Source organism: Dasypus novemcinctus, chromosome 9 (assembly GCF_030445035.2).
Source record: "Dasypus novemcinctus isolate mDasNov1 chromosome 9, mDasNov1.1.hap2, whole genome shotgun sequence".
NCBI classification, from domain to species: Eukaryota; Metazoa; Chordata; class Mammalia; order Cingulata; family Dasypodidae; genus Dasypus; species Dasypus novemcinctus.
In genome coordinates, this window is record NC_080681.1 from 121,210,552 (window position 1) to 121,234,252 (window position 23,701).

At 37.4% G+C, this 23,701-nt stretch overlaps 1 protein-coding gene across 8 annotated transcripts in view; it reads right to left on the reverse strand.

The window, feature by feature from the left end:
• Positions 1-23,701, reverse strand: part of VPS13D (vacuolar protein sorting 13 homolog D) — a 311,480-nt gene that overhangs the window by 270,436 nt on the left and 17,343 nt on the right. For all 8 annotated transcript variants that reach the window (XR_009187313.2, XR_009187314.2, XR_009187312.2 and 5 more), the window contains exons 7-20: positions 22,707-22,811; positions 21,327-21,497; positions 20,784-20,884; positions 19,740-19,908; positions 17,019-17,120; positions 16,656-16,857; positions 15,741-15,920; positions 15,096-15,226; positions 13,680-13,755; positions 12,665-12,835; positions 11,547-11,677; positions 10,222-10,354; positions 5,308-7,521; positions 3,052-3,203 (exon numbers count right to left, since the gene is read on the reverse strand). Coding sequence is in view for 3 of the 8 variants with exons in the window: in XM_058304369.2 (XP_058160352.1) it covers positions 3,052-3,203; positions 5,308-7,521; positions 10,222-10,354; positions 11,547-11,677; positions 12,665-12,835; positions 13,680-13,755; positions 15,096-15,226; positions 15,741-15,920; positions 16,656-16,857; positions 17,019-17,120; positions 19,740-19,908; positions 20,784-20,884; positions 21,327-21,497; positions 22,707-22,811 (4,038 nt within the window). In the remaining 5 variants the exon portion in view is untranslated. The remainder of the gene's footprint in view (positions 1-3,051; positions 3,204-5,307; positions 7,522-10,221; positions 10,355-11,546; positions 11,678-12,664; positions 12,836-13,679; positions 13,756-15,095; positions 15,227-15,740; positions 15,921-16,655; positions 16,858-17,018; positions 17,121-19,739; positions 19,909-20,783; positions 20,885-21,326; positions 21,498-22,706; positions 22,812-23,701) is intronic.

Consider the following 23,701-nt stretch of genomic DNA (forward strand, 5'->3'; position numbering starts at 1 on the left):
TTAAAAATATTTTTAGAAAAGCTTTTTTTTTTACTTAAGGGTAATTTTTAGCAAAAGAATTCTAATCAATAAATACAAAAATGACAAAATTCATCACCATTTTGTAACTCCTGATTAAATAATTATTTCATTAAAGTCTATCAGTGGAAAAACCATTAGCGAATGATTAACAAGGAATTACAATCATGGGATCAAGTACTTGCCACCTGAACACAATAACTAATGTCAGCATCACTACGAGATAAACAACCAGATATTTCATGCCTTCTGATCGGGAGACCAGATTTATAGAGACCTAAAAGATATATCATCCAAATGCAATAGGTGGATCCTGATTCAAACAAGTCAAAAGAAAAAGACATTTTTGGTGGTTCTTCAGAAAGTTAAACATAGAATTATCATTTGACCAGAAATTCCACTCCTAGGTATATATACTCCAAAGAACTGAAAGTAGGAACTCAGACAAATATTTAAACACTGGTGTTCATCATAGCATTATTCACAATAGCCAAAAGGCAGAAGCAACCCAAGCGTCCATCAACAGATGAATGGATAATCAAAACGTGGTATTTCTTTTCAGTCATAAAAAGAAATGAAGCTGGAATATTTTACAACATGGATGAACCTTGAAGACATCATGTTGAGTGAACTAAGCCAGACACAAAGGGACAAATATTGTGTGATTCCACTTATATGAAAGACTGAGAATAAACAAACCTATAGAGACAGAAAGCAAAATAGTGGTTACAAGGGGTAAGAAGAAGGAGTAACAGGGAGCATATTCATTGCTAAAAGAGTAAGAGTTTTGGCTTGGAATGATGAAAATAGTCTGGAAATAGTGAATAGTCTGGAAATAGTGAAAGATACACACTTTTCATGTACTTAATGTCAAAGAACTGCCTACTTAAAATGGTTAAAATGATTTTTGCTATGTGCATTTTGCCACAATTAACATACGTCAATAAATTTTTTAAATGTCACTGAAATCTGAAAACATTAAAATTTTGATAATTTTAAGGAATTTTCATTGTGTACGGCATAATAATCGCACTATGGTCATGTAAGATAATGCACATCATTTTAGAGATACAGTCCAAATATATAGGAGTAAAAATGGCATAAGTCCTGGAATTTTCCTTAAATATTTCACCAAAAAAATAAAATAGGTAAAACATATGAGACAAAATATTGATTAATGAATCTGAGAGATAAGTACATAAGGTTCATTAGACTATTTTTTGTGTATTCAAAAGTTTTTATAAGAAAAAGTTTTCAGATATAGTTTCATTGAAAATAACAGTAACCCAATAGTAACCAAAAGAATAATGCAATATAAAGCAATAAAATTCACATTATATGCTAGATTTAAGGTAAAAAAAAAAATCTATCCTAGTAGTCACTGTTGATAAGACAAAAGCTTAGTCTTCAGAGGAAAAGCTGTGGGGAAAGCTCCATCCCCCAGGAACCCATCACCAAGAACTACTGATGTCACATGATGCACACATGTCCATAAGCAGCTCTCCCAAATAGCTGTTAGCTATTACTGTCCACCGCTAGGGTCCAGTGTCCAAGATCCTGCCTGTTCTCATTTATCATTTAATGCTCTTTTCTAAACTGCTTGTGAAATTAGGAAGAATTACACTTTTGATGAAAAAAGGACAGCAGATGTATGCACACACAAACATATATGTGCACACACACACACACATTACAGACATTTATACATAAAAGAAATTCCGATCCGGGCCCATTTCATTTCCAAGAGGGCATAACTAATTCTCCCTTAAAAGGATCTGTTAACAGCTCAGATAATCAGATTGTTTTATAGTCCATGCCAAGTATGTCAAAAGTGTGAACTACAGAGTAAACTATTATCCACGTAGTGCAGCAGTGCTCCAAAATGTGTTCACTGAGTGCGATAAGTGTGTCACAATGATGCGGGAGGTTGTTAGTGTGGGAGGAGTGGTGTGGCGGGATGGAGGTATAGGGGAACCTCGTGTTTTTTTATAATGTAACCTTTTTTGTCATGTACGTATCTTCAAAAAAAAATACAATTTACAAAAATGATGGGGGTGGGGGGTTGGGGTGTGGGTTATATGGGAACCTCTTATGTTTCTTTAATGTAACATTCTATGCGATCTATTAACTTTAATTTAAAAAAATTTTTTAAGTAAAAAAAATTATAATCTCCTGGAAAAGAGTAACTCTGACTTTTGAAGCAATAGTTTCCCATTTCCGAACGGCATTGGAATTAACAATCTGTCTTCTTCCTCTATAAAATTCAATCCTCCTTAAAAACATGAAGGAGGCTAACAAAAAAGATTCCCCAGTGATAAAATGACATAATAAAAGAACTCCATGTTTACCGGAACAAGCTATACGCAGCAGTAATATATATTAATTATCTCTCTTTGAATTTATATAGTTTCCTTCCAACATAACAATATATAAACAATCTTATATTTCCTCATAATTTCTCTTAGTGTTGAGAAGAGGTTAGTAACTCTAAATGTAGACTAGGAATAAGAGGAACAGAAATGAAATGACTCACCCAAGGTCACAATCATCACTGAACAAACTTCTATTCTAGTGCCCTCTATGTTAGAAAACATCTTTGACATGTAATATACATACAACAGGTGGGATGAGTAAAGACTGAGTTAAACAAATACCACAGCTGGTATATAAACATACTCTAGAAAGCAGAGAGTGGGAAGTCCAAAGAGAGGAAATGGTGCTTCCACAAACAGCATCCAAACTGTATTAGTGCAACTGGTATTTTAATAGCCTACCCTTTTCACCACTGTGTCAATGAATGAAGCCATGTGTCATGTGCAAAGCTAGCATGCATGCTAGCTTTTTAAAAAGTCAACTTCAAACCTTGCCAGAGCCATGTACCTATTCACTGTTCATCAGCAAGGTTCAAAATCCTTACGTGATACAGAAACTTCTGACCCAATAGAATGAACCATAATGAAGCTAGGTTCTAATATAATCATTTAAAAAAAAGGATTTCAACTACCCCAAAATGAAAATCAACAAGGTTTTTACCTGAACTGGATTAACAAATTTTCCTTCAATCTTCATGATGCTAGAAGTTTCCAGGTCATCTGGACTAAGAGAGAAAGTCAATTCAGATTCTCTCTCTATAGGGATTTTCTCCAGTTTAAACTGAATAGTGGTATTGTTCAGGATGTGAAAAGCTGGCATAAGAGAGAGGAAATGAGAAACTGTAAACATTAGCATTTACTTAGTCATTGCTGATGAAGTGTAAGATATAGAAAGTAGAGGCCATGGATTACTCTTCAACTGGGATAGCAATTGGCCTAGCACCTGGGTCTGTGACTGAGTACAAACTCTGACGGCTATCTCAAGATCAAAACACACAGCAAGCAAACATACAAGATAAATTTACACACAAAAAAAAGAAACAGTATTTTCAAGACACACTCCATCTGTTGGCTTCAAAGTGTGCTCTGTGAACATTAATCCAGTCCTTGTTGTACCTTAAGCTTCTCTTATCCTCCCAAGCTGGTACCTTCTGTGTGTAAGGGTGTTTATTGCATATTATTTATTGTAGTACAAAACTTGAAATAACTTATATATGTAACAATAGGGAAATGACTAAATAAGTTGTGGTACAATTCATGTTTTTTAAGATTATTTAATAACATGGGAAATTATAATACAATGGGGTGAGTAAAAAAATGCAAATGTGTGCTTTATTTATGATTCTGATTTTGTTTTAAAATACACAGAGAAAAAAAAGACTGGAAGGAAAAATAGGCCTGTGGCTTTGTGAACAATTTTGAAAGTCTACAGTATCTGGCAATTGGTAGGTAACTTTGCTAATATACAAATCTGAGTCACATGGATACTTAAAGTTGACCTGCGGCAGAGTCAGTAAGTTGCTGGGCATCCTTATCTCATTAGGCTTCTCTATGCTTCACTCATCATCTTGGATGCAGCAATTTGTATTAAGGATTAAGAGTCAATTGTTTTTTGGTGAAATGATACTATATTTTAAAGGGAAAATACACTACAAAAGTATTTGCAAAAGGAATGCTGTAATTTGATAAATGTTATACATCAAATGTCAAGAGGTTACTTGAGGGGTGTAAAAAGTATTGTTTATTTATGGCCTTTGCTATAATGAGCATGTATTTTACAACTGGAAAACAAAAACATATTGTTTAAAAAATACTGAAAATTTTCCATCTGAAAATATGGTATCAAACTTGTCCTCAAGTTAACGCTCTATGGCTCTTTATATTTTTTAATTCCTTTCAATTTAATTCAATGAATATTTGTTGTGTACCTACACTGTGCCTTGTGCTGTAGTTTAAAGTTTCATGAGACAACATCTGACCTGTACGAAAATCCCTACTCTAGATAAGATGACTGAAAAGTACTCCACTGACTGTGAAAAAATGCTATGAATAAAATATGGGAGCCTAGAAGGATCAGAAGGATCAGTGAAGACTTTCCAGAGATGACTTCCATTTTAAAGTTGATTCCAAGCTCGGACCTTCTAAATCAAATGGCTCCTCCTTCTTCAAGTTACCAGGGGTAAGATTTTAGGCCCTTTTATTGGGCCTAAATCGGAATCAAAAACAATTCAAGGGTATAACTGAACAACTTTTCTCCCAAGCAGGGAAAGCAATCCTCTGTAAAGTATGTAAATGAATCAGAGTGAATTAACATCTAGAACCAGAGGAGAAGCCCCCAAAAGCCATTCATTTCTTCAGTAAACAAAGAAAGCCATGCTCTAGGGTTTACCTGGTTTCTGTGGATGCTGAGGCAAATAGAACTATTTGGTTTTGGCTAATTAGATCAAGAATACAATAAATACAAACATTCTTTTCCTAGAACTTTTAACTAAACCATTATAAAACAAGATGACAGAATATTAACAGAGAGCACAGCATCCACAGGCTAAATTTCACACTATATTTATGTCAACCCTTCCAGCTGCCTTGGGCTACAATATTTAACTACAACTTAGGAACAAAACGCAATCATATATGTTTGACCAAATTAAACAGTATTCTAACAGAATAAACACATCCACTGAAGCATCTCATAGATCAGCACTCACCAGATTTCAGAGGGGGCTACTGTTTTGTTTTGTTTTTTAAAAAGTCTTATTTTGCCAACTATGGCATTAAATGGAACAAATTGAAAACATACTAACCTATTCTATATGAAGCATTCTACTAAATTCTATTTTGATTTCTAAATATTAACTAGAGATAATTCTGAATGAAAAGTGTTATTTAAATGAAACAAAAGATTTAGGCGTCTCACCTTGACCTCTATGCAAAGATTCAAAGAAATCATGACGGGTGAAAGGAGTTTCCTCCTGACTACTGACACTGGCAGACCCAGAAGGAGGGCAAAAAGCCCGGCTTACTTCAGACCCAGGACCCTCTCTGGCTGCCAACTGAGTGCAGTTCAAAGAATATAATTTAATGTCCTTGATTTCCACCTGTAGTCGGTCACTTCTGGATTCATCATCTCCTGCCACAAAATTCTGGATGAATATCTGTCCCAAGTGCCCTACTAACAACTCAGGACTCCCAGGCTTCCGAGGGATAGAAACAACTGGCGATTCAATGTTTATGTTCAAAATTAGCTTTACGGTGTCAGAATGAGATGCACCTAGGCCAAACCCATACAATTCATTATCATCAAAGATAAACGGTTCCCGAGTCTTCCTTGGAGTTTCAAACAGCGATACCATCTCACTGTATTCAGCAGTCTTGGTAGCAAGTACTGTGGTGACTTTAGTGGCTGCACTTTTCAGCATACTTTGAAAATTTTCTTCCAGTTCATCCATCGATAATGTTAACTCCTTCAAAAACTTAGCAGAGTGGTTATAATGCAAAGAAGCCATCTTGAGGCTGAGAAAACACTCCTGTTTAGATTTCTCAACAAACGTGAAACTCAAAGCTTCAGTGAGGGCTGCGTCTTCCATTCTGACAAATACAGATTCAAAGTAGCCAATATCACTGATGATATTTTCATAGCCTTGGGAATTCCCAATGCTGACAACATACTGATTCTTAACATTATCTTGTGTCAAATCCATAAGCTGCAAACAGCCAAGAGAACCATTCACATCAAATGTGCTTCCCATTGAGACATTAACTTTGGTGCCACCTATACTTGCAGTTGCAATTTTTCTGCCATATTTCTCTCCATTTGCCATTCCCACTGTCCGGAGGAGAAGTAAGTTAAGTCTATGGATTTCCACTGCAACTTCTATGTTTTGTTCATATGTAGATTGATAAATTCCTTGTTCCCTGAAGCTTCTTTCAAAATCAGTCATTAAAGGTTGAGGACTCAAATCATCTTTTTCCTTGGGGAAGGATTTTTGAAGAAAACCAATCAGTTCCACAATTGTCTCTGGATTTAGGATAATATCCAAATTATTCACCTGCAATGATATCACCTGAAGAGTGCTGTCTAAATTCATTGATGGACACTCTGAACTCACAAACTGATATTCCAATTTAATGAGGGACTCTTGTTCTTTGGTGAGAATTTTTTCAGGTGAAACACTAGCAGCTGATTGTTCATTCAGGGTAGCTGCATCAGTTAAATGGGTCACACTGGGTCCAGAGACAGGAGATTGAGCCCTGCTATCCCGGAGGCTTCCTGTTGGAACATCAAAGCTCAAGTTCTTGTGTGAAGCCATCAAAAGGTCAAAATCAGCACCATATGTCTGCATGGTGTCTACCAAGAGTAAACCATGAACAGTGAGAGAGACTTCAGCATCATAAGGCCTCTTCACAAAATGAGCATTGGTTCCAAATACCTTGAGCACAGAAATGTACCGGCCATTGCTCTCAACACCAAGCTGCATACAGTTAACCTTAAATTCAGCAAGAAGGAGCTGCGACTCCACCAGAACCTCCCGGGTATGCTGCTCCAACATCACAAAGCTCTGGGTTAAATTCATTACTGAGTCTTGCAAACTTCCCCGCTGTCCCCCTTGGGGAAAAATCTTCTCTTTAATTTGAGTGTCAGAAGTCTTCATTTCTGAGGTGGTCAAGAGAGCAAAGCAATTCTTTAGAGCAGATATTTTATCCTCATTGATGTGGATTTTTAAGTCCGGAAGATTGCCTGACAGCACAGCTCCTGGGTATTTGGGATCTGAAGTATAAATCAATCGACGTTCTAACTGTAAATGAACATTGAATTTCTCTACAACATGGGTTGGCCCCACATCAATATCCTGCACATGCTTCCAATTGTCTTTCACTCTTCCAACCATGATCTGGAGGTCCATAAATGACAGGGAGTACCTCTCATACATCTTTGTACTCATTAAATGTGCTTGAAGCTGTTCCTCACTGAATTCAACTCCAGAAAATGGAGGTGTTTTCTCTCCATTACTGCTGCTTGTCTCAGGAGGTGGGGTATTAGGAGGTGTGGCAAGAGGGGTCTTGTATTCATCATCACTAAATTGATTCTCTTCAGATGTTGACCCATCCCCATTTTTTCTCTTAGAATCATCTGCGGATAAAAGAAGAGAAGATTCAAAGTACAGACCTGTTCTTTCCTTCCTTTTTCCTTTAATGTAATAATTAAGAAAAGTAGAGTATCGACTGGCCCCAATTTTTTAAATGGCTGAAAACTCTAATCATAATATTCTGAATCTACCATTTACTATACAGTGTTAATTTATTAATTTGGAAATCAAAACACAAAGAGCAAAAATATACGAACATGAAGGGAGCTGATGTGGCTCAGTGGTTGAGCGCCAGCTTCCCACATAGGCGGTCCCAGGTTCAATCCCCAGCCCTGGTACCTCAAAAAAACAAACCAAAAAAAAAAATTTTATATATATATATATGAAAAAAGTTGGAGATCTTTTGACAGAGCACATCCAAGTGCAGAAAGCACCAATGCTGCCCAAAGCTTCCTATCATCAGAAGATGCACTGCCATAGCTGCTAGCACAAACCCTCCTTACAGCCCTTTCTATACTTACCTTGTTTTTTAACGTTCTCTTTATTTGTCTAATGTGTTAATTTTGTTTCCCTCACTAGCTGGTTCCAAGAAAACAGAGGTCTCATCTGTTTTACGCAGTACAATATCCCTAGTGCTGAGGTCAGTGTTTGCCAAGCAGTAACAGGTCAATGTGTCATTTTCTAGCTCCAGAGTTCACATTCCTAACCCTTCTTTTCCAGTTTTGTACTTGTGCTGAGACAACTACAAAAACATACCTCTGAGGGAAGTGGCTCCCGTCTACCATATGGGAGGCCCTGGGTTCACATCCCAGGGCCTCCTTGTGAAGGCAGGCTCGCCCGCACGCCACAGAGAGCAGACGGCCCGCAAGTTCCGCGGAGTGCTGCCGGGCCCGTAAGCGCCGCAAAGAGCCAATTCAGCAAGGTAACACAACAGAAAAAGAGAGACAAATAAAAACACAGAAGAGCACGCAGCAAATGGACACAGAGAGCAGACTACAAGCAAGCCGCAAAGGCAGGGAATAAATAAAAATAAATACAGACACACAGAAGAACACACAGCAAATGTACACAGAAAGCAGACAGCAAGCAAGCCACAAAGGGGGAGGGGGGGATAAAAAAACAATAAATAAATAATAAAAAATTTAAAAAAAACATTCTTCTGGGTTCTGTCACCTATGCCTCTAGCACGTTTATGTTTCATAAATTCAAGTAGGTGCTCTCTGTGGTTGTGTGAACAATTTACGCAGATCTAATTCCTTTTTAGCATTCCCCTTGGCACCACATTTTTCCATTTCTACTAAAGTCCTCTGCCCTCTTCTTCCCTTTTGGGTCTTTTCAGAGAAGTTAAGATTATTTGATAAACTTCCTCAATTTCTTTTATCTCATGAATCTACTCTTTCTTCCCTCCCATCTCAAGGTATTCAATGAATATTTCCTGGATCTTACGACAGTTAGGAAATTTTATCATCCAGGAGTCTCTTTTTATATATGCCCCTAGTAACAAAGAGATTAAATCTCTATCCATTAAATTAAGTGCTGGGAAATTATATTAAAATACAAAATGTTACATAAGAAATACAAATTAGGGAAACGGACTTGGCCCAGTGGTTAGGGCATCCGTCTACCACATGGGAGGTCCACGGTTCAAACCCCGGGCCTCCTTGACCCGTGTGGAGCTGGCCCATGCGCAGTGCTGATGCACGCAAGGAGTGCCGCCCCACGCAGGGGTGTCCCCCGCGTAGGGGAGCCCCACGTGCAAGGAGTGCGCCCCATAAGGAGAGCCACCCAGAGCGAAAGAAAGTGCAGCCTGCCCAGGAGTGGGCCGCCCACACTTCCCATGCCACTGACGACAAAAGAAGCGGACAAAGAAACAAGACGCAGCAAACAGACACAGAGAACAGACAACCAGAGCGTGGGGGGGAATTAAATAAATAAATAAATCTTTAAAAAAAAAAAAAGAAATACAAATTAAAAGCCACAATGACATACCACTTTACACTCATTAAGGTGGCTATAATAAAAAACATAAACAATAACAAGTGTTGGAGGAGAAATTATAATACTGTTAGTGGGATTATTAGAAAAATAGTTGGCAGTTCCTCAAAAATGTTAAACATAAAGTTACCATATCCACCAATTTCATTCCTAGTTACATACTCAAGAGAAATAAAAATACATCCACACAAAATCCTTTACACAAATGTACATAGCGCATTATTCATAATAGCCAAAAAGTGGAAACCCAAAAGTCCATCAACTGATGAATCAATAAACAAAATATATCTATGTAGTAAAAGATTATTCAGCCCTAAAAAGGAATGAAGTTCTGATACTTGATAAAACATGGATAAGTCTTGAAACGTTATGCTAAGTGAAAGAAGCCAAGAAGAAAAGGCCACATGATTCCATTTATAGGAAATGTCCAGATTAGATTAATCCTTAGAGACAAAAAATAGATTAGTGGTGGCCAAGAGCTGGGAGAGGGAGAGTAACTGCTAATGGGTATGGGGTTCTTTGTGGGTGATGAAAATGCCTGAACTTAGTGGTGAAAGTTGCCCAACTCATTCAGTATACCAAAAACAACTGAATTGTACACTACAAAAGAGCAAAGATCATGAAATATTTATTAAAAAATAATACATGAACTTTGGAGGTTAAAAAATGTTATATAAGCTTTTAAGCTCTATTCATTCATACAGAAATCTACTAACAGAGGTTTTCATTACTTCATGTTCACACTATACCTTGGGTATTTGTCAATAACATTCTTCCTAGATCCACAACAACTAACACGGGATTCTTGAATTTGAAATCGTCGGGAAATATGACCTGAGGGGCAGAAATATCTAGTCGCATAGTCCACCGTTTACTCTCCTCCTGTAAAAATAAGATAACGTAAATTTTTAACTGCAACTGGTGAAACAGAAAGCTTTATCAGTGGAGCCTTTTTGAAAGCCATGGCTAGGGTTATGTAAATGATTTAACAGTTTATGGTATCAGAGCAAGAAGTGGGGAAAAAAAAGCCTTTTCAAACGCTTGAAGAAGCATTACCCCAAGTAAATGGCTGAAGTAGGAAAAAATGAGCAAATTAATGATTTGACTATAATGAGCCACAGTTTAAGAAACAGCTTGTTTCTAATTTACTCAGTTTAATACTTTACACTATTGTAGAAATTATGGAATCTAAATAAACTAGTAGAAATCCTAATATTTTTATTTATTCGTGGATATTAGTAACTTTAAATTTTCATGCCAAAATATCTTAGTGAAAAACATAAGCTTTGACTGAAATATAAATAAGAGGCTAATTCATGGATTTGTTGTTTTCCTTGCAACTAAAATTTTAAGCCTAAATTGTACACATATAGTGAATGCTGATTTATCTAACATGATATCAAAAAGAAGCCCTGTTTTTTTTTTTTTGCTAAGATAACAAAAGAATACTATTAATTATTGTAATTTGAGTTGGAACACCCACCCAGACAAAAAAAAAAAACCCACCGACGACTAATTTTCCATTCCATACTACATACTTCTAAACATTTTACTTGGAAAATGTCTGTCATCCCTTACACTTACAACTGGTTTGAGTACTGCCCAAAGAACATCACCCTATTTCTAAGTCTTAGAAGTGCACCTTCAGGCCATGCTATTGGAAACAGTGTCTTTGCAGACTGTTAAGATGTTTCTTGGCTCTCACTGTCTATAGCATCCTCACATCAGTTGTTACTTAGCATCACAAAATGACCATCATACCCTGAAAGAGAAACTGAGGCATCATTCCACTTGTTTCTCTTATAATAAGTGGAAAGGGAAAGTTCACAAGTTAAAAAATCAAATCTGAAAAATGGAACAAAGACAAGTCTTTTCATTTTTATTAATTAAACCCTGATTGTAAAAGACATGAGATTTTACTTTTTGTTCACTTAATAAAGCTTTTATTTTCAGTTTACTAAAGCAGTATAACTGATCCAAGCATGACTTTCAGCAGCAGGTAAAGCACCTCTCAGAAAGGATGCCTGCCCCTTCACTTGCACCCCAAAAGGAGTGATTATGTATGCCCACTTACAATAAAATCACCCACTAGCAAACGATCAAGAGTTTGTCGGATTTCTGCCTTGGTCTGCATCTTCAGTTTATTGTACTGTCTTCGGGCAGCTTCTGCCACTCTCAACTCAAGTTCAGACTGATAACCAAAACCTGCAATGTTGGAAATATATAGAAGAGTCAGAATTTTCAGATGGCTGGGTGGAAAAAAACATTGCAAACATCTATTCTCACCAAGAATTTCCACCAAAGCTAAAAAAAAAAAAAGTCCATTAACAATTCCTTCCTACAACATGATCTGGCATTACATAGGGTAATAGGAATGAGTCAAAAGGGGATGGAAGATAGCCATGGGGGAAAGGAGGTATGGGGGAAGTAACTTACTAATTACTAAGTTACTAGAATTTCCTGAACCATTTTCTGAAAGATTACAAACTATTATATTTCAAATTTCTCAAAAAGTAGGACATTACATTGAAAAACATGAAAACAGAATTTAGAAGGAAATGGTTTCTATCATCTATCAGTGGCAGAACAAGGAAGCCAAGACATTTATAGCTAATGTTTACATGAAAAGATTCAAAAGCTGGATCAAGAACTAAAATGGTTTCATTATTATAAAGAGGAAAAAGGGAAGTACATTTAGGAAAATGCTATTGTTCTATCACTTTCCTTGTCAATATAAGAGCTTTTTCTGTACCACTGTCTCAAGTTTTTGGGGGGAAGTAAAGGGAAACATAAGTAAATAAATGAAGATATTCAAAGCCTTGTAGTATTTAATATTGAACCGAGCAAGTAAAACAGATCACAGATTCTGCATTCTGGAATGAAACTCTACTGATGTGAAATACCCTGGGTAGCCAAGGAAACCACCATCCTAATGGAACGAGAAGTATTTAAAAATGTATGCTAAAGGAAGGCAAAGAGAAAATATTTAGGGACATTGATATCCCTTGGTAAATGTCTGTAAGCAGACATATTCATTGGTTTACTGACTGAGGACACCCCCTTCACTCCCTCCACAAGCCTTTCCTACCACTACCAAATGACTCTTGTATCCTGACCCTTGTCCAGAATACAAGAAATGACAAGAAAGATTAAAAATAAAAAGTAATATAAGATTGAAAAAAAAAAGTTAACCTGAGGTATGAACCCTTCCCTTGTAGAAAAAGTCTGCTACTTTTTTAATAGCCTGGGGATTATATATGATGTTCAAGGGCCTCGTGCTGACGTTCAGCCGTCTCTCAAAATGGCTGTGCACTGGATTTCTCTCATACAGCATCTCAAAAACAGGGTCATCTGGATCAGTAGCTAAAGGAAAGAACAGGAAAAAGAATATGGAACAGAGCAAAAATAACCATTTCTTCTTAAATCTTTAAAAGATTCTGGACAAAAGGCCTTTACTATTTTCTAATTTGTTCACATTTATGCACATCTAATACAATAGAGAGCCTAATACAGATGGATTATTTTATTTTCAACAGAAATTCTGAAAACTGGGCTGGTGTAATTGTTCGCATTATAGAAACCAAGGACAAGAGGCCCTGCAAGGTTAAGCACTTTCCCCAGTCACATTCAGGCTAAGGTTAAAAAGAGAGCAGCAGGGGAAGCAGCTGTGGCTCAACTGATAGAGTGTCCACCTACCATATAGGAGGTCCAGGGTTCAAACCCAGGGCCTCCTGGCCCGTGTGGTGAGCTGGCCCACGTGCCGTGCTGCTGCGCGCAAGAAGTACCATGCCAGGCAGGGGTGTTCCCCGTGTAGGGGAGACCATGCGCAAGGAGTGCGCCCCGCAAGGAGAGCCGCCCTATGCGAAAACAGTGCAGCCCGCCCAGGAGTGGCACCACACACACGGAGAACTGATGCAGCAAGATGACCCAACAAAAAATAGACACAGATTCTCGTGCCGCTGATCAAGCGGACACAGAAGAACACACAGCAAATGGAAACAGGAGAGCAGACAACGGGGGGGTGGGGCAGGGAAAGGGAGAGAAATAAAAATAAATCTTAAAAAAAAAGAGAGCAGGCTGTCCATACAAAATGAACTTTTGAGTGTTCAAAAAGGGAAACACTCTTTCTTTTACTACTGATCAAAGACTATTGCTCTGTAATAATAATATTTTTAAGGATTATTTTTAAGAACATAGGTAAAATTACCAGGGTCAAGATCACTTCCATCTGAAGATGTTGTTTGGAGACCAAAAGCCTGAGAGACTCTGCCAACTTCTTTATGCTATTAAATACACACAAAATGCATACATGTCAAAGGGAGGGAGAAGCATTTACTATAATAAACACATTTTACCCGTTTACCATCACTCTCACTTAGCACCATCAAATAAAACACACTTCACATAATGTCAAAGAAGGTACTATATCAACACTAAGGGTCAACAGTAGCAGGGTATGGGATTTTTTCTTTTGGACTAAGAAAAACATTCAAAGGTTTACTGGGACACAACTCTGTGACGAAAGTGAGAGCCAATGAGTATATATTTTGGCTAGACTATACAAGGCATGGACCTATATAAAACAGTGAACCATGTGGTAGAAGAGGGACTGTGTTCTCTCTCAAACTATAATAAATGTACAATACTAATACAGAGTATTAATAATAGGGAGTGTATGGGAAAAATATACCAAGTGTACGCTATGGACCATAGTTAGTGGCAATAATCTGATGGTGTTTTCATTATCGTAACAAATGTTCCACAACAATGTAAAGTGTTGGTAGCGGGGTGATGTACGGGAATTCTCCACACTAGGCATGACTGTTTTGTAAGCTCACTTCTCTGATTAAAATAATAATAATATATATATCCATACTTCACATCTGACACCTATTTGCAGGCTGATGGCTCGAGTTTTGCTCTTTTATCCCAATCTAGTGAAAACCACATCTTTCCCTTTGTATTGATAGTATGCTACTTTGCAGCACTTTAAATGAATGATTACTGAATGAATATTAACCATGTACAGTTTTTCAAATTTTAACTGTGTTCTCCCACCCTCCCCATAATCTTTCCCCTGCAAAAATTGGACCAAGTACTTGGCTAAATATTCAACTAATATGACCTAGTTTTGCCAATTTTTTAAGATCAAAAATCTAATAATTACTAAATCATTATAAATTTAAAATTACATGTATACACACACACACACAAGATAGTTCTCATGAAACTCTGGAAAGAAAGGACTTCCCATAAGGGGCTAAAGGTCAGAATGCATGAAAATGACTGTCAAATACAGAGGAAATTCAAAAAAATGACCTTGAAAGCACAAAACAATGGCACTTATGACATTTTCTTCAAAACTGACGTAAGCAATGAAATCAGAACAAAATACTCCATGTTGGATACAACACAGAAGACAAAGAAGGTACAGACACAAATCTTGCCAACATTTGCTTTCTAATAAATTTTAAAAATTTATCTAACCTCAATTTTTTGTTTTAAATTAGCCTGTCTCAAGAAGATCAGTTGTCAGAATCATTCAAGTCAATAGTATTTATTGTTTGCCTGAAACAGGCCACAATTCACCTGGATGTGTTAACCCTCCCACTGATGTACATACTGGATTAGGGAAGACCAGAAGAGGAAACATAGTTCCTTCTGTAGCCAGGTCTCGAAGAAAGAGTCCACCCAACCGGACTAAAAGCAAGGAGGAATTTCTTCGAGGAAGAGATTCTGCTAAGAGTTTTACATCTAAAAAATAATAATAACAATATGAGTTGGTACTATGCCATGATAGCCTGAAGTGTTTAATTTAAAAGTATTAGATATAATGTTTTATAGAGGACTACCAGATATCATGAATACTTTTTCCTTGAAATTAGAACCATTAAGCTTTCTATCTATATAAATATACAAGTAATTTACAAGTTTCCCTAGTAGAACAAATTTTAAACTTTAAACAATACATTAAAATTAAATCCAAGCAATCTGGTAGTTCACACTAAGTTTATAATAGCTCAGTCCTGAAAGATTATAACATAAAACAAACTAGTTTTGTTGTTGTTGTCGTCATTTGCCTTCTTAAAACTGCTGATGAACCTCAGATAAGTGGCTAATTTATGAGCTGAAATAAAAATGTCAGTGATACCTCAAAACAACATCTGGATATTTATTTATACACCTTTAATTCAAAGCCACAAAAAGAGTCAAATAAAGTGGCACATAGAGAGATGAGTAGTAGCAGGTAGCTCTTTTGGGGTAGTACCAGAAAACTCGAGCTGCATGAAAGCACTTTCTTTCACTTGAGGAGTTCCTTGATCCTTGTGTAACAGAGTGACTGTACCACGCTGCAACTGCAAATTCAGTTTGGCAAAGACATGGTCTCGTTTTGTGTATGTGTTCACACAAGAGGCATCTGCAGTGGGATCAAAAAACTCATCGGTGCCTAAATGGTGAGGGAGAAAAGACTTTAAGAAAAAATGTACAAGAAAAGCACAAGCAAACACATTGATTACAGTTATGATATTATTTGCTCTCCCCTACTTTAGAGAAGAACTCTAAAGTCCTGGAGGACAGTTTCATTCACTAATGTAAAAGGCCCAACTGTTTTGTGGGCTCTTATCAACTGTTACCAAACCAGGGAAGAAGTTAGGTTTCATGATAAGTGCAGTATAAACCAGCCTGGCCAATATATCAAATGCTCGATATCTGCACTGTCCAGTACAGTGGCCACTAACCACATGTGGCTGTTGAGCACCTGAAATGTGGTTAATGTGGTTAGGGCAACTGAGGAACAGAATTTTAAATTTTACCAACCTTTAATTTAAATTTAAAATAGCCACTTGTGGCTCTGGCTGCCACACTGGGCATTGCAAGTCTGGTATTGAAGCTTCAGAGTTCAAAAGTTTTGAACTTGCTCAAATTTAGTTCCCTTACAACAGCTGCCTCCCAAATCTATCTAAAATTGTACTAATATTCATATTTAGTATGGCGCTGCAATAGAATATCTCTCAAAATATTTCCTCTGCCTCTCACTCCCTATGAAAATGAGGCAAGCTGTTTTCCAAATGGCTATTTTTTTATTTGAAAAATACACAAATAACAGACCAATTTTTATTTGCCAAGTGTCCCTCTTTAGTACAGCCAAGGGGAGGGAAGTGAAAACCAGCCCTCATCTTACCCAGAATCTCTTCTGGAATCCACTGTTCATGCTGCTCTGCTGACAGCCCCTCAACTGGTTTCCCCTCAGGAGTTTGCTGCCCAGACCAGCCACCCCACCCAGGAAACCAAGACTGAAGATACTGCAGCATCCCACTGCCTCCACTGCTTTCTGGGTGTCCAGGAAAGTCTCCTGGAGAATCAAATTGAGGTTCTCGTAGATTCTGTGTTAACCAAAAAAATGAACAAATATGAGATTCAAAGAAAGAAAGAAGCTGTAATATACCACTCATTGTTTGATCCATACAGAAGCACAAGTACATCAACAAAAGAAAAGCACTCAGTGTGCTGAGGTTTAAACAAATCTTCCCAGAAGATTCCTTACCTCTGCCAGTTCTTCTTGTTTATGAAACCGTTCATGAACCAGTTCACGCAAAATCTTCAATTCCTCAAAGCTCTGTTCCTCTTCAATCCGACACATTTCCTCCTGTTTGGGTAAAAATAAAAACAAAGGAAAAAATATTATCACTCAGAAAACCGGACCCCCTCACAACCCACCACAAGTACAGTAAAGGAATCTAACTAAGCCACCCCAATATTTCCACTGAAAACAAGAAACAATTAAGATTAATGTTAATTCTGTACCTGATTCCTATGTTTCTGGTTTAAACAGCTTTTCATACAACCCAGACTTCACTTGGTCTAAAAAAGCATCACTAGCAAGTTTTATGGTATCCATAAGTACAGACAGAGGAAAGACCAGCAGTTAATTTTAAATGAATAACTAATGTGTATGCACCACTATAATAGACAAAATTTGTCCAGCACTGACAGTTTACAGAGCACTTTGCATTACATTACCTCAACTGATCAAAGTAGGGAGACTAAATTTTATTCTACCTACCTCCAGATGGCTCAAGTTTATAAAATAAGGGTGTAGGTGGAAGTAAAGTCTAGACTATAGGTTACTAGGAGATAGAGAATGGATTGAAAATGGGAGCTGATGCCAAATATACGTAGAACTTTTAATAAGGTTTGTTGTAAAAGTGTGGAAACGAATAAAGTTGATGGTAACATATTATAGTGAGTATATTAACACTGCTAATTTACAAATGTGATTGTGGCTGAAAGGGGTAGTCTGTGGACATAAATGTCAATTGAAAGGAAAGAAGAAAAATAATCTGTATAATATGGTGATTTCAGTGACGGATAAAGATTGTGGTTAAGAGTATAAATATAAGAATGTTCTCCTTTAACAAAATGTTAAGAATATGGTGATACACGAGAAAATTATAACTAATGTAACTTATGGACGATAGGACAATATTTTTGTAGCAATGGCAAAGAAGATAGTATACCAATTTTGAGGGACAACATTACCTGGTATTAAGAGGGTGTGGGAAATTTCCTTCTGGAGTAATGAAAATGTTCTAAAATTGACTGAGGTGATGACAGCACAACTCTTTGATGAAAATGAGAACCACTGACTGTATACTTTGAATGGATTGTACAAAGCATGGCTCTGCATAACACAGAGAATCCTGAGGTGGAAGGTGGAATGTGGTTAACAGAATATGAGAACATTCTCTCATGAACTATAACAAATATATAATACTAATACAGGGTGTTAGTAATTGGGTGGGTTGAGGGGGAAATACACAAATGCAAGATATGGCCTATAGGAGTACTATTTTGACAATGCTCTTTCATAAGTTGTAATAAATGCTTCACAATAATGCAAGGGATTGGTGGTGAGGTAATGTATGGGAGCCCCATATGATGATATGCTTGTTTGTTTTGTAAATTCACAACTTTCAGTATATACTTATTGTTTATGTATGAATGATATATTTCAGTTTAAAAATGTTTTTAATGATAAAAAAAAAAGTATAGGCCTCCAGCCCCTTTATGTTTCACATAGGCATAGGACATTACCAAGGACATGGTCATTTTAATTTGCTTCACGCTAGCAAATGAACAATGCTAGCCAGAACCATGGTAGGAAAGAACAATGTTAGCCAGCTGCATGCAAAAAAAAAAAAAAAAGTAGGCATTAGCTATCCAAGAGTTCTTTATTCCTAACGTTAAGGAAAAGGAGATTATGTGTGTTTACTTGCTCACCTCAGTTATAAGGTAGGGTTTTTTCCTCTCTCCATATCTTTGCCTGTGCCTTTAAGGAAATCAGCCAAAGCAAAATATCTGACTTATTCCATTATTTTAATAAGGCTCCTATTTCAGAGATTATGCCTGACACTGATGATGAGAGCATTAACAAAGGGAATGGGCCAGGCCTCAGGGTATTAGCAGGAGAGGCGGAATGCCTAGAAACTCAGCATTGCCACTGATCACCACACAGTGGGGTGCTTAAGAGAAAGTAACTTTTACTTGGAAAGGTTTGTTTTTATTTTCCTAGAGTCCTAACACTAATGAAATCATTATTTCAGAGACAGTTAATTAAAAGACCTGAGCCAAAAGAGTGAAGGCAGCCTAAACTGCCTTTGCAAAAATTGATGCTCATAAAACCAAAACAAATCAAGGAGCAAAGCAATCTCTTCTACCTTCCCTGGGAGGGAAAGGACAGCAGACTAGAGCAGGGTAGAGTCTCATGCCAGGCCCCCAAGACCGGTGGTCTAAGAGTCTCCTTCTAAAATAATCCAAGGTCAATCAAGTCAACTGGGATTAGGGAAAACATAGGCCAAAGTCTATAGAGATTAGTTACAGACTCTGGAGGAAGAGTATTATGACTAGGACCAGGCTTTGAAGAGACATAGGTAACGACAAAAAAGTCTCTTTGGGAGGCATGGAGGACCATCTTTTCCTCCTCCTGCTCATGGCCATGCTCTCCTCAGGCAGCAGAGTGTGGAGGACACTTCTGGCCAAGACAAGGTTCAGGACCTTCCAAGAAGCTCAGACCCTGGTGAGACCAGCTCTGTTTAATAAAATGATGATCCTTAGCAAAGGACTTCATCTTTCACAGCTATAGTTTCCTTCAGCCTCTGAGAGAATAGTCTTATCTTTGGAATAAGATTTGAAGATTAGAAAGTCCCCATCACCAACAGGAAGCCATTCCCACGCTGAAGCCGCTGGGCAGGCCCAGCCCACTCACCTTGTCATCTGCGGACAGCAAGCCTCCTTTCAACTTGTGGAAATATTTGTCAGTGTAAGACACAGCATCACGGGCACGGTGCAATAAAAAGTCCCAGGTACAACATTTCCTCTGCTCTCTGATTGCATACAAGTTAGCATTCAAAGCAAAATACCACCATTCTCGGCAGCTGAAATATTGCATAATGTAATTACTTCTTATAATAAAAACAAGTAAAAGGGTATCAATCCAAAACAATCCATAAAACACCCACTTCTCTTCTGAGACATCTTTTCTCTTATTAGTCATCCATTTGTGCCTCAAGGATAAAAGCTCATTTTAATATAAGGTTAAACTCAATATATGAGGAAAGTCAATCTGCTGTCAAAGAACATCAAACAATAGATCCTCAATTTATATATCAATGATAATACACCATTCAGTAGATTTGAATTATCCACTCTATTGGTTCCCTCCATGGACACAGAAAATCAAGTGGTGATTATTAAGGTGAATATTGTCTTAAAATAGTTACCAAGGATTTGACCACTAAAGATTTTAAATGGAATATTTCTAAGAAAGGATATGGAAATAAACAGGATCTAAAAAGATTTTAATATATTGGCCTGGTCAAGTTTATTGATGCAATGTGAAAAGAGGATTTATTTTGCTACGGAAGTTAGAAAACTTACTATATAAATAGTTGACCAAAATAATCTGGGAAAAAAGACACAGAGAAGTAGGTTCAAAGAATACAGCAAAGTATTTACTACCAAAGCCAAATCCCACCAGGGGAATACCATCTATTTGCTAAATGAGGCAGAGAGGGTATTCTTAATTCCACTACACCAATCTAAGAATAAACCTGCAACACCAAATAAAGTACAACAAAAACAACACCCGAGACGGACAACAGGAATGACATCTTAAGGGCCAGAAAAATCAAATGTACTTGTATCTCCAACCACGTCAAAGATCAGTGCAGCATATTTCTGATTTTTATACAAAAAAAAGACCACATTCTAAACTGTATTTCACAGACAATATTAATCTAAAAGCCCTTACTTCTCAGATACTGCTACTTTTGGTTTCCATTTTCGGAACTTCACCTGCCTCTCCTTTCGTTCCAGCTCCTTGAGAAATTCCATGATTTGTCGGTACTGCAGCTTTTTATTAGAGATTAAGAGATACTGGGTTAGAACTAATTTGTTTCTTTTACTCAGCTAAGGTATATATCTAATAAGAACAAGTCATACTAGTCAATCCACTGACCTGAAATCCAGTGCACATTGCAAAGATCTATCAGCACAAAATGGCTTTTTTTTCTGACAATTAAAAGTATTTATATTTACTGTATCTCTTCTGTCCTTTGTTCAGCACTTAAAAACAGCAAACTGAAACTAACCTAAAATCAACCCAATTTAACTACGTAACAGTGGTTTTTGTACCTAACACAACTTGAGTATAAAGGGAACTGGTCTCACACATCCTTTCTTTCCTACTAAACATACCATTACATATCAATATCTCCTATCACCATTTTTCCTGTGCCCCACCCCCAGTTCCAAGACTGACAAGAGTATAAGCCCCTGCGAGGAAACGGTGTACCTGCGAAAGTTTCAAGGGAATGGTCTCCAGCTGAATGTCACATTCAATACGGGGCGTATGTCGAGACCTAAGAGGCTCTTTGGAACAGTTTCTCTTCAAAAGAGCAGATGCACACACTGGCTCCAAGGTGTAGTGATGGTTGCGGCTCTCCATGCTCTTGCCCATCGCCTCCTGAGTGCCACAAGAAAAGCTCTTCACACTTTTTTCCTTTTCAGTAATCACTCTTTTTTAATGGTGGGATTTTATGACATAAACAGTCAAGCTAAGCTATGTATATGGAGTCAAATTGTATGCTGGTATATTATCTAATCTACGGTATATTATATCACAATCAAAAACAGCATAAAACAGTATAAAACTGTGGAATCTAAAGCTCTCTTGTAAGTTTTTAATTAGTATTTCTTAATAGGTAGCATATTCACATGGTTTAAAATTCAAAAGGCAAAAAAAAGGTTAAATACCTCCTTCCTATTTCATCCCCCAGCTACAGCCAGCCTCCATGAATCCCTCTGGAGGTCTTTTGGGCATATTCAGGAAAATGCATAATCATCTGGCGTTTTATCCACCATTCTTACACAAACAGTATCTATGGTATTTTGTTTTTGTTTTTTAAACTTAATAACATATCTTAGAGACTACTACATATTCATAAGTAAAGATCTTTGTCCTTATTTTTTTATGGAGCTGCATACTATTCTATTGTATGCACACAGTATTTATGGAAACAAGAGGGGGGAAAACATGCCAAAGCATGCCAAAGTAAACACTTCATAAAAAGATGACTTTGCAATTATTTCTTATCCTTCACAAATAGTAATACCTTGTATCTCATGCCTCATAATGACTTTCTAAACTTTTCTTAAAGGAATGCCACAGCCTAATTAAGATCAATGGAGGTGAAGTTTTAAAATAAACATAATATGCAAGCTCTGGGTTAAGAACCCAGATCTGGTTCTTTACTCATTTAGACCCTGGATGCTTAATGCATGGTGGTTAAAAGAATGGATAGCTATAATACATGAGATGCATGAAAAGGGACAGTACGTAGTCGCCTGAGGCAATGAATAAGAAGTACAAACAACATGATCCATCTTAAAATTACAGGCTTAAGTGAAAAAAAAGTAAGAAACCCACCAAGGAAATCTGTAACACATTATAAATTTAAAACATACATAAATCAAAACACTGTAGATTGCTCAAAGCTATACACATGTCAAGTACCTCAAACATGCATACTAGGCTAGTGGATGCCTGTGGAGAAAGAGGGGAAGAGGTGGAGAATGGGAATCAGAGATGCAGAAAACGAAAGCCTACATAGCAGGGATGCTACACCATCTTTTCAATGTCGTGTTGCAATAAACCTCTCTGCCAGAATCATACCTGTAACTCCATCTGAGGCAAATCTCCCAATAAAGTGCAATCTACATCCCAATAGATGCTAAACTCGGCCACATCTAATTGCTTTTTCCGCATTAGTTTCTGTACCTGAGGTAAGAAAGACAGGGAAGAAAATAGGATGACTCTCTATTCACTAATTTATTCATTCAGTCAACAATCATTTGTGAAGAATCATGTATCAGGCAGCTTGCATTGCTGAATTGAAACATGGTTTTTCTCTTACAGAATTCAAAATCTAGCTAGCAGGGGATACAAACATGTAAACAAATAATTTTAATTAAGCAAAGGGAAGCAGCAGAAGAATATATAAGACGTTGTAAGCAAACATAGCAGACACCATGTAAAAGGAGGTAAAGGTTGCAGTGGCAAGAAAGGATGGGGACACATTGCAAAGATTAGTAGATTTGACAATAAAAAAGGCCTGGCTGTTTCAGGGGAAGTGAGTACATCTGTGCAATTGGAACGCTGTGCGTGTGGCGTAGGAGGAGTATTGGTAAATGCGACGCAAATAGATTTGGAATGGGGAGGTAGTTAAGCGTTAAGAAAAACAGCTTGTAATGTTCACTAGGAAAGGAAGTGTATGCCATACCAAGGAGGTTAGGCGTCATACTCTAAGGAACATGGAGCCACTGAAGGTTGCGATTTAGGCTTCTCCCCAAGTGTGCCAGAGAAAATGAGTTATGAGTGTGTCAAGCTAACGATCAAGTTTATAGTATCAAATTACTTTTTGGATATATTTGGTACTCTCAGCTGGTCACTTCCAGCCTCAAGCAGCCACATCCATTTGCCCCAGTGTACTATACAGATACTACCTTTTTTCTGAGTGTGTCATGATGTGGAACAGACTGGGAGGAACTGGTAAAGAATGAATGAAAAGAGCTGGGGATGGGAGAAAGGAGAGTCACAGAAAATGATATCGCATCAGCCCAGACAAAGCTGACAGGATCTTGAGGTAATGTAGTTGCAGTGAGGATGGA